At 38.3% G+C, this 12,321-nt stretch overlaps 1 protein-coding gene across 1 annotated transcript; it reads right to left on the minus strand.

Annotated features, from left to right (window-relative positions):
• Positions 1 to 7,396: 7,396 nt before the first annotated feature.
• Positions 7,397 to 8,074, minus strand: LOC121244647 (17.1 kDa class II heat shock protein-like). The gene has a single exon (XM_041142809.1). The coding sequence runs from the start codon at positions 7,813 to 7,815 to the stop codon at positions 7,480 to 7,482; it is 336 nt and encodes a 111-aa protein (XP_040998743.1). The 5' UTR covers positions 7,816 to 8,074; the 3' UTR covers positions 7,397 to 7,479.
• Positions 8,075 to 12,321: the final 4,247 nt, after the last annotated feature.

Genomic DNA, 12,321 nt, shown 5'->3' on the forward strand with positions numbered 1-12,321 from the left:
TGCTAACCAAAGAATGAGGAAGAACGCAATTGTGAGGATTCAAGACCGAAGTAGAAGGGTAGTAACTGATAAAGAACAGACTGCAATCACTTTTAGAAAATATTTTGCAGAAGTTTATACTTTCTCAAAGCCAACGGCAGATCAGCTAGAAGAATGACTTGGGTCTGTGGAGATGAAAATTTCTGATGAAATGAGGGGTATGCTAGAGAAGGATTTCAAAGTGGAGGAGGTGGAAAGGGCACTGAAGCAAATGATAGCACTCAAATCACCTGGTTCATACGAGTTTAAGGCTGATTTTTATAAAAGTCACTGGGAGACTGTAGGCAAGGAGACATGCAAGGCAGTTATTGAGTTTCTGAAAGAAGAGGGAGATACAGGGAAGTATTAATCATACTCATTTAGCCTTAATCTCAAAGGTCAAGGAACCAACTTCTGTGAAGGATTATCGCCCAATCAGCTTATGTAATGTTATCTATAAGCTAATTTCTAAAGTGCTAACAAATTGGATGGGGGTGCTAAATGAGATCATTGCTACTAATCAGAGTGCCTTCATCCCAGGAAGGCTTATCACGGATAACATTATGATTGCTTATGAACTACTGCATTATATGAAGACATGAAAGAAGGAAGGCAAAGGTAGTATGGCAATCAAGTTAGATATGTCCAATGCCTATGACAGAGTTGAATAGCCTTTTTTTGGGGCAATGCTAAGAAGGCTAGGCTTTGGACTGAAAATAACCAAGCTGATTTTGGAATGTGTAAGCTCAGTGAAGTACTCAGTGCAGATTAATGAGATGCCAGGGAAGGCAAGGGGTCCCCTTTCTCCTTACCATTTTATTATTTGTGCTGAAGGTTTACGCCAGCTTTTCAAAGAAGCAGAAATGAGGGGAGAAATAAGGGGTGTGGCTATGGCAAAGAGGGTACAAGTGTAAACCATTTGATGTTTGCTGATGATTGTGTTATATTCAATAGAGCAAGGCATGAGGAATGGAAACATATGCAAGAAATTCTGGGCAGATATGAAAAGGCCTCAGGGAAAACATTAAATAAACAAAAGACATCAATTTTGTTTAGCTAGAATACAAGCAGTGCTATAAAGAGGCAGATTGTTAATGAAGTTGGGGCAGTGTCTTGTGAGAATTATGAAAAATACCTGGGATTACCAGCAGTGGTTGGGAGGGCAAAGTATAATATCTTTAGTAGTATAAAAGAGAGGGTGTGGAAAATGATACAGAACTGGAAAAAAATCTTTTCTTTCTAAAACTGGGAAAGAGGTGCTTATTAAGGTAGTGTTGTTGGCCATACCAACATACTCAACGAGTGTGTTCAGACTCCCAAAGAAGCTTTGTAAAGATTTGGAGGCTATGTTTTTGAGATTTTGGTGGAGGAATAAACAAAATGAGAAGGGTATACATTGGTGGTGTTTGGATAAAATGAGCTATTCAAAAGCTATGGGAGGGATGGGATTTAGAAATATGGAATTGTTTAATAAGGCAATGTTGGCTAAACAAGCGTGAAGACTAATGCAGTACCCTAATGCCTTAGTTGCTACTATTTTTAAAGAAAAATACTATAAATCTATCTCTTTTGCAAAGTCAAATGTTGGAAGTGCACCCTCACTGATATGGAGAAGTGTCTGGTCAGCTAAGGAGGTGGTGATGAGAGGGCTAAGGTGGAGGGTGGGGAATGGAAAGGAGATAAAAATATGGGGTCAGAAATGGTTGCCAACTCCTGTGACTTTTTGTGAGCAATCTCCTTTCAGCTTGTTGAATGCAGAATCTCGAGTAAGTGAGCTCATTGATGAAGAAAAAAGAGAATGGAAAGTTGAGCATATTAACAGTATTTTTCGAAGGGAAGAAGTAGAAGTAATCTGCTCTATTCCAAGAAGCAGACTGGGAGGTGAGGATAAACGTTTTAGGGGTTTGACTAGACGTGGGAAAGTTACAGTACGGAGTGCATATTATAGTGAGATGTTGAGACTGAATGAGAAAGAGGGAGAGCCTTCAGAAGGGAAAAGGGAGCAGAAACATTGGAAACAAATTTGGGAACTTGATATAACAGGGGTTTGTTAACAATTCCTTTGGAAAGCAGTGAGCAATAATCTACCTATAAGGGGAAATTTGTATATAGAGAGTGGTTGTAACACCCGAGTCCAGTGCCAAGTTATTTTCAAAAAAAGTTTGGATTTTTATGTGCGAAAAACCCATTTGAGTCTTCAAATTGTTTTTTTAAAATAGATTACGGGCCTAAAATTTCTGTTTTTGTGTATCATGATTTTTTGTGAGTTTGATATTTAGGTTAAAAAAAAAATTTAAGGGTCGAGATATTTTTCTAAGATAAATTGTATTATTTGTAGAGATTGAGCCGAGGCCTTTAATTCACTGAAAAAGCCCAAGCCCGCGTTACCTTACTTCAGACTCCACATTCTTCACGGTTTCACGTCCGTTTTATGCCTATGCATGCACGCCACTTTCTCTCCTCTCTAGGGTTTTATTTTTGGTCTTTCAATCACCTATATATACACATCCTTCGTGCATGAAGAAAACCCAGAATAGGGTTGTCGTCTCCTTCCCCAAGCTAGGGCTGCCGCATGATTAGCTCCCCACGCCTCCACGTTTAGCTAGCACCAAACTCACGCACACAACCCAGTATCCACCCTCTGATATTTTGGTTTTTCTTCCATAGCCACCAAGTCCCACAAACGACAAGTTGCCTCGCACCCCAACCCGAAATGCACAAACCACATCTCCTGCTCGACGGAAACCACCGTATATTAGCATTGCCCAGCCCATACTCAGACTATATCACAACATAACCACCACCACCACCACGTCATAGTCTCATCCCTCTCAATCACTGTGCAAGGTAAAAATCCTCCACGTTCAACCACTGTGGAAGAACGACAGCAGCAGTCATTTGCCATCAGAAACATCCTTCCTGCACGAGGCCCAGTAGCGCAACACCCCCCAGCTCGGCCACAGGCCACCCAATCGCACCACCTAGTCACTGCGGTGCATCCCTCCCTTCAACCACCAAGGTTGCACCACACGACAACCGTAAAACCATACCACTTCCACACCAAAGAAGCCCCTGTTTTTTACTCCCAAAAACAGAGCAAGCCACTTCCACGCCGACAGCCCTGTTTCCTCCACACCTCCACCGCACGGGCCCTTGTTTGTGCTCCTCAGGATATTTTTCAAACGCTGCCAGCGACGGAAGCCGCCACCCATTGTCATGACTGCTCACCGTAACCCGTAAGCCGTAAGCCGTTGTCTCTTCTTCTCTCACATTATATTCCTCTCTCTCATCATTTTCTCTCTCACCCAGTGCCCTGTCGCCGCACTCACCACCACCGAACTCAGCCAACTCCCTGTACCGTCACACGTTCCCTTCCCTCACAATGAGCCTCTGCCACGCAAACCTTACTTCACGTATTATGAGCATGTTTTCAAATAACAAATTTTCTACTGAAGCTTACCGTGTAGCTAGTCAAGCATATATTAATTGAGATGAAGTTACATTATTACCCTTTAAGTACAAGCTGCATTAGTGTGTTTTAAACTTTTAATATGTATTAGTGGACTCTATTTTATTTATGCTTACAGAAATCTTTTAAGCAATTTAAATTGTTATTAAGTAAAGATTTCTTTCAAAAGTAAACGATAATGATGTAATTTTATTTTTAAACACTTTAGATATGATCTAGTTATTAAATTTTGGTTGTTGTTTAATTTAAAATATTTTGGTATAATTATATGATCTAGTATTAAATGTTGTAGTTTGAATACACTAGTGAATAAGTTAGGATTTAATGATTTAGTCGGAGTTATTAAGTAGACACGGATGAATTTAGAAAGTTATGGTATTTTAGAGTTAAGAGATATTTTAGGTTTTGAGGAATTAAAATGGGTTATTTTAGAAGCTTAGGCTTAAATATTGAAATACGTGATTGATTGAAAATTTACGAGAACTACGTGATTATTTTATAAGTGACGATTGATTTTTGTTCAGTACTGCTATGGAGAAATTTTGATAAGGTAAGAAGTTCAGGTAAGCGGGATTCCTATGCTAGACTTTGCATAAAATAAACATGAACTGAGGTTGATTTATGAAAATGTGCATTATGTGTTTGAAAACAAATGTGTAAATAACCTTAGTTATTTGTTCGTCATTACTCATTGAACTCTGATGAAAGAGAAAGCATTTTTGTCATAACCGGTGTAGACATGAGTTTATTTTTAATATTCTATTTCTAACCTATGCAAAAAGAGCGAATATGAAAACTTGTGCATAATTATGTAAATATGCTACGGATCTGCTTTGATTACGAGGATGGTATGATTTTGTTCAATACTCTGTTTGGATATGTGATTTCTGAAAAACCTTTGGCATGACTCTTTGATTTTGAATTTGATTATGTTTCCGTTCTGTTCAGTTACGGCCCTGCCATAGGTTATAATAGTGGATACGGCCCAACCACGGGTAATAATAGTGGATACGGCCCAACTACGATTACAATAGTGGATACGGCCCAACCACGGGTAATAATAGTGGATACAGCCCAACTACGAGTTACAATAGTTGATACGGCCCAATCACGAGTAATAATAGTGGATACGGCCCAATCACAGGTTATAATAGTGGATACGGCTCTGCCACAGGTTATAGTAGTCGTCTCTGTTTTGAGTGCACACCTTGGTGACAGAGTGATTTATGTTCTGCTTGGCTATCCGCAGATGCACAACACTACCACAGAGGTATACATGGCTTCTGTTCTGATGATGATCATCATCATCATTTATGCTATGCCAAATGATATTTTTGAATGAAATTATTTCTGAATTTTTGCTCTGATATTTTGATAACATGTTTTGCTTCCGCACTCTGAAAATGAAAATGTTTTGTTCTGCATTATGATATCAATAAATGCTCATGTTTACACACTGGTATATGTTCTCTGCTCACTAAGTTGTTGATAACTCACCCCTTATCTTCAAATATTTTTCAGATAATTTTGATGGTTCAGCTGGAGAACAAAAGTATGAAGTTTTAGCAAGGTGCGATGATCGTAGTGGAATAAGTGTCTGAGGGTACAAGTTTATTGGAGAGTCTTATTGAGTAGGTTTATGATTTTCAGATTTTGAATAAATGGATTTGTACTTTTTTAGAATATTGGAGTATTTAAATATGTTATGGAAGTTGGATTTAGGTTACAAGAGCTAACTCTCCGGGATCGGGGCGTTACTGTGGTTGAGAACCCTATGTGTCTGTTGTGCTCAAGTGAAGAGGAGACAGTGTCCCATGTACTATTTGTCCAACTACAGGGGATGTATGGGCAGAAAAAGGGATTCAAGTGCATAAGTGGCAAGTAGATGGGAGGGATTTTAAGCAATTATGGGTGGAGATGTATGATGCCTCACAAAGGATAATTTGGAGTTAGTAGTGGTGATTATGAATAAAATATGGGGGAGAAGAAACACTTTTATATTTGAGAATAAATTTTCAAGCCCAGGGAGGGTAGTGCAAGGGGCAATAGCAGGCCTATAAGCTTATCAGGAGGCTAATAATATAGTGAATGATGAGCTGAGAATGGATGCTACTTATAAAAGAGAGCAAAAATGGAAGAAGCCCTAAGGAAACAAATACAAAATCAACTTTGATGCAGCTTTGGACATGAAGAATCAGAAGATAGGACAAGGAATAATTGCCAGAAATCATGAAGGGGAAATTTTGGCTGTTATGAGCTCCCAAATGAGGTATGTGACTTCTCCTTTTTTTAGCTGAATGCCATGCGCTGTGGAGACTGTCTGAAGCAGCAGATGAATCGAGCAAGGGTCAAGCGGTTTAATATCTCAAGACAAGATTAAAGTTGAATTCAAGATGGACTTCAGCTTTTATACATAGGTAGGGGAATGAAGTAGCACATACTTTAGCAAAATTGGTTGTAAAGGGGGATAGGGAAATATGTTGGATAGAAGGACCACAACAGATAGAACATTTAATTGTAAAGGAAAAAGAATGTATTGAGCCGAGTATATAATGAAAAGAAAAGTATGGTTCTTCCAAAAAAAGGATGCACTTTCATTAAAAAAGAGTAATTATATAAACAATTTTTAACTATATTGTATCATAAAATAGGAAAACAATATTATTATGTTGTCTATATTCTAAATAGCCCATATATATTTTTACTACAATAATTAGCCCATATTTGCAAGCTCTGCGCACTTTCATTTAAAAAATAAAATAAAACCTATTATAAAAAAATAATTTTTTAATGTAAACTTTAAATTTGTCCATTTTTTTCGAAGAGACTGTGCGAAACTTGCACACTCTGAAACGGTATAAATCATTTTCTTTTTCAAATGTCTATACTAGCCTCTCAATTAGTCAATTTGAAACTTTTTAGATTTCTGTAAATAAATATTAAAGGAAGGCAAGTTATAGCCATTCTCCTGTCTACTTTCATTTGTCCATAATTGGATCATGAATAACATAATACTCCCTTTTTGGATATATCTATCTATCAAACTTTGTATCTATTTCTAGAAGTTCGAGAACAAAAATGTCGATATCTAATCCTAGAATATGATAATAAGATTTTATTATTGTCTCTGCTTCCCTTTTTGTTTGGCTTATTATTTTTTTTATTGGCAGCAGAGGTCCGAGAACAAAGTCTCAACTAATCTCAAAGATGAACAGGTCATCGGCAAGGAGTTTCTCATAAATTCACTTTAAGTAATTTAAGGAAAAGTTCCCCAATCCAATGGCCCTAGAAATTGTTTGCACCCAAGAGGATTTGAACCTTAGACCTGAAGAGCACATACCACCAAGACCAAGGATTTTACCAGTTGAGTCAACCCCTAGGAATTGTTTTTCCTTATTATTAACATATCTTCATTTAGATTTTTTTTTTTTTTTTTTTTTTATACATGGGGGATGGGGGATTCAAGCCTTGGTTCTCTTAGTAAGAAACCAAGGTGTTGTCAATTGGTCTAAAGGACCTTGGCATCATTTAGATATAAATAAAGAATATCCATTAATATTAACAAAAACGCTGAATACAGTTGCCTTACGTAAATGGCTCGCAAACGGCTGCTAATGTGGAACAAGCAAAACGCATCATTTCGTTTACAAATCAAAACCACGCCGCACTTCCCCTTAGTTTCCCTCTCCTCAATTCCCTCACTCTCTGCATTTCTTCCTCACGAAAAAACTGACTCCCACACTAAGTTGAAGATGATTCCACCGCGACCTCAGGTTCGTCTCCCACAAAAGCGATTCCACCTCTCTCTCTCTCTCTCTCTCTCTCTCTCTCTCTCTCTCTCTCTCTCTCTCTCTCTCTCTCTCTCTCCTGCGATCCCCAAATCAGATTTGTAGTAATGGTAGTCATCGTGTCTCGTTTGATTTGGTAACAACCATATGGAGACCATAACCTCTGTTCTAGTCGGCTTTGATAATTATCTGGTAACATACATCCTAGCAAACCACAGAGATAGCATATGTGTTGGCATTCTCAGGCAGCACAAACTTCCTCATGAAGTTGCCGACCCTCCTCTCCATCCTCACATACTTGGCTCCCTCTTTTTCCTCCTCCCATCTCCTCTCGCCGCTTATCACGAGCACATTGTCTTCCTTTACCTGGACCTTGATATCCCCGGACTTGAGCTCCGGCATGTCAATGATGAACACGTAGGAGCTTGGGTACTCCTTGACATCGGCTGGAGTGGTAGCCATGGCCTTGGCGTTGCGCATGTAGGTGCATGTAGGAGTGTTGAAGGACGACTTTTCGGTGTCATCGGCCAGGTCCATCATCTGCTACAGGGTGGTGAACAGTGGAGAATCCATACCCATGATTTTGAGATCCATCTCTCTCTTCTAAGTTGGCTGGTTTCGTCACTGAAACACGAAATGCTAGACAAGTTTTTGGATAACTTTTGAAATGGAATTGATCAAATTTCTCTAAGAAAAAAGGTCAGGTGCTTCGGTGATTTATAGGTGCATCCGCAGGGGAAGGTAGTGTTGGGGCGATGGAGAGAAGGGGAAAGTTCTAGAGGGAAGTGGAAGACCCACGGAGAAGACCCACACGGAGAAAATCCACACAAAGAAGACCCACAGAAAATACCCACGAAAATGGAGACCCACGATTAACATGAAAACTCAGAAGCAATGTCGGTAGCAATTCCCCAGATCATATGAGCAGGAAGACAACAACTGGGCAACCATTACACATGAAACCATTGCACGCAACCAAAAGAAACAGATGCCATACGAGCGGGAACACGAAGACCCATATGATGTCGAGCTCTGTTTTTTCTTCAGTTCTTCTTTCAGCCATTACACATGAAGCTGACGAACCATTACACGCAAGACCCAGACGCAGCATGAGTGGGAAGACGAAAACCAAGCTCTGTTTACTTTCTTCAATCAATTCTTCTTTTGGTTTCTGGGGGCTTCTTTTCCTATTCTTCTGCTATAGACTTTTTTTTATTTTTTTTTATTTTTTTAAAATCTGACGTGGCTTCCAGACTGCACACCGGCTGCATAACTCGACTGTATATAGCAGAAGTGTAATATTAATTGTGAGGTTTTTTTAACCTTTTATTTCTTAATTTAATATTTCATTAAAAGATGATAATTCATGTCACACAAAATGGAACACTTTATGGTTTAACATGATATATGGTTTAATAGCAAAGAAGAGAAGAGGAAAAAATAAAAAATAAAAAGACATGATAGCTTAATCACCAGAAAATGGTCTTTTGAATGAGCCCTATAGGATGTACCGTTTAGTTTTGTCCAGACCTACCGCACTCTGGCGACCGACTACCTACATGCCCCCACCACGCAACCTCCCAGCCACCGATCTACTAGGACGAAGTGGAACTGCAGGAAAAATCTCCGCGCGTGACCCTCATGCACAACTTGTGCACCTCGTGCCAACCATGCGCCACCTTGCCATAATGCATCTAACGGCTACACACGTCATACTAGTAGTGTCATCACCTCAATATCTTTTAGATCTAACCCACCCCATTTCACAATCACCGGCGCATGGTCTCCACACGCCGTCATAGGCAAAACTCGGTCAGCCACAGTCCAAGTCATTCAATGTCAGTCTTCCTACTATGTTTTTTACTTTTCCTAATTGTTGGTCTTGAGGTAGGGAATATGGATCTCGTCAAGAAACATCTCAAGACAACAAACTGCAGTGCACCTTTAACATCTACCGCCTCCAGCAGTGACATCATAGTTCGTACAGCTATGCAAACTATAAAAAAATAAATAAATAAAAAAAAATTGCTATTTAAGACAGTGTCCTCTTTGTAGGGTATGGGTACTGGTGACCAAGTTTTTTGTCCCAAAACTCTTCTTTTTTTTTTTTTTTTTTTTATTTACTTTTGCAATGTGATTATTGTAATGGGGTGTTTGTTGAGAAACCCCGCCCCTTCTCTTATATCTTGTTTTTCTTACGGTAATGATATATATGCTTGATTAGGGAAAAAAAAATGAGCCCTACAGAAAAAGGTCTATGGTTGGGAAAGAGAAACTCTGGTTGCTAAATCCAATGCAATTGATAAGCATACAGTATTTGCAGCTCCTGAAATAACCTTCAATTACAAGTGTGCCTTCCACCTGGTCGGTTGTTGTGCCCTTTATGCTCTTTCATGGATTTCCAGTGGTGGTTCAAAGGGGAAAAAAAAGCTTTAATCTGAGTGGGGTTTTGATCTGGTGGAATAGTAGAGATATAAATTTTATTTGCAAGTGAGTTTACTAATTATAAATAAAACGCATCATTAATGTGAATGTTTGACACATTAGATGTGTAACTCTTTCGTATTCTCTTTAAAAAAAAAATGATAAATTTAGCACCCACGTAAAAGAAATCAACCTTTGAACATTGGACTCTACATTTTTTCAAAATAAGTGCACGATATTTACATACTCTAAGGCCACATCTAATATTACTTTTTGTTTTTATAGTGGTTGCTGTGAGTGCCCATGGTTTGATAAATAAACAAAATACAGCAAATAAATGAAGTACAAAGATTTTCCAGACATCGATGCTTAGGTCGAAGTTAATATGTGAAATCCACTATAATGGTGTTTGATACACAATCTCAAAGTACTTCCATAGAGCTCTATATATGTTGCAGCGGAGATAGAAAAAGCATTATCTTGAGAGATGTTAACGATTATATAAAGGGTCCTGACTCCTGAGAAGGACTCAATCGATTGCACCCATCATTACATTAATTGTCATCCCTTCTTATCTATCTATATATAGATATATATTATATATATCATTGTCAAAATCCAAAACATAGCACTACATGACTTTGTGTCCATCACATGCACATAATTCTACGTTAATGTAAATCATGTGTCATTCTTGTACACTGTTTCTTTTTATACACACTGCAGCCCATCAATTCATGAGACCCACGGCTTCCTTTAATCCCATCCACATTTTCCTTTTTCAAAGCCCTGATCCCACTGCATAATGATTAGAAAAGGTTTATTTTATCTTTTTTTTTTTTTTTTTAAGCAAGCATTTCATAGATAAACTAATTAGCAGTGATCACAGCCCTCAACAAGCATCCCAAAACCAACATATATAACACGAAAAATAGAACAGAGGGATTTGGGGCTAAAGATTTAGCTCCCATTTATTTTCCACAAAGGGAAAGCCGCTTGAAATGATTTTTATATAGTCTAATAAACAAACTATAAAATTACAACTAGAAGTCACAGTGGATTATTGTGTGCTGCATTTTACTGGTCTGGACTAGCTGAATGAGACTTTCATGACCACTTTATCTTGATCCTTGGTTAGAAAAAGTGAGAACATAGAGAAATAGCAACCAGAAGATGAGTCGATTCGCCGACAAATGATCGACACTAGCTGTGGAGGTGCATGTAGGTCATGTGCCACTTTTGAAAAGAAGGTGAAAGTCATATCTAAGATATCCGAAGCCACTAACCCTTATGGTGCTGGGCGTGGCAGCAGCAGACTCCCCATGGTGTGGTAGGGCGTGAAACTCACGTGAGACGTGTAGGTCACGTGCAGTTTGAGCTGAGCATGAGACGTACGTGCTGCTCTTTCGGTCCGTTTTCTTCTGTCATCCGACAAATCAACGGCTAGAGAATCTGGTGGTGGGGCCCCTAGCAGTTTAGGAGGCTGATAGGCAGCAAATCAATACATCTCGGTGCTATGGATGGAAACAAAAACAAAAATCGATGGACAGGGGGAGGGTGGGCGATGGGAGGGTTATACCGATCTGCTGGAAGAGAGAAAAAAAAAATCGCCTGGAAGAAAATGTTCACTCCCAGGCCTACGACATTGAATCAAAGTTTCAGATTAGAAAAGGTTTAAGTTCTTTTTCATTTTTTTTCCTTTCTTTTCTCTTAAGGGGATTCATTCCCTTGATGAAACTGATGAAACTGCTCCCACCCTGTTGATAGTATTGATAGTTTTGAACCTAGTTTTGTGATCGAGTAATGATACTCTTTTTTGTGAATGAGTAATAATTTGTATAAATTTCAAATAGATAATTTTTGTAAAAAACTGAACTCAACTATGAAAAAGTGTAAAAAAAACCATTTATTTTTTTAGTGGGACCTATTTTTTTACAAATGATCAATGCGAGACTTGTTTATTTAGAATTTGTACCTAACATTACTTATTGTGAATTTATCATCTCTAATCACTCTAGTTGATATGATGTAATTTAAGCGACTTTCCGTATTAACTACTTGAACGAAAAACTAATTGAAATAAAATTTAAGATGAAGAACAACATTTTCTCTAGTAGTTTGTCTCTCTTAATATATATTACAAAATAAGATGTGTTTGGCAAAGAAGAGCACTAACTGGATTTGAGAAGCTACGTATGATTTGATTCCTAGCCTCCAGCTGAAAGCGTTTATGCGGGTAGATATACACATTAGTTGGCATTGATATCAACTAACACCTGCCATGGCCCATTAATCTCCCAACACCTACATGAGAGAAGTACTGTAAAACTACAATAATACTTCTTCAGACAGACAAACCAGGAAAAAAAATAAAGGTATTTTTTAATTCTAGTTGGGATGCTTGGATACACCTTCCAAATGAGAAAAGTTGCAACCATGAATTGTGTAACTGCTACGTAATTACTTTGAAAAAAGTAAATAAAACATGGGACTCATATGAAAAGAATTAATTTTTTAATAGTAGATCTCACTCTTTTTCAAAGCGATTACGCTGCATTTACGCACTTCACAGTTGTATGTAGAATTGCTCCCTTCAAATATATGTAAGTCTATTGTATTATA

The sequence above is a fragment of the Juglans microcarpa x Juglans regia genome, chromosome 8S, assembly GCF_004785595.1.
Source record: "Juglans microcarpa x Juglans regia isolate MS1-56 chromosome 8S, Jm3101_v1.0, whole genome shotgun sequence".
NCBI classification, from domain to species: domain Eukaryota; kingdom Viridiplantae; phylum Streptophyta; class Magnoliopsida; order Fagales; family Juglandaceae; genus Juglans; species Juglans microcarpa x Juglans regia.

Bases quoted from the DNA above. Each gene is read 5' to 3' on its own strand.
- LOC121244647 (XM_041142809.1), bottom strand. From the start codon at position 7,815: ATGATGGACCTGGCCGATGACACCGAAAAGTCGTCCTTCAACACTCCT.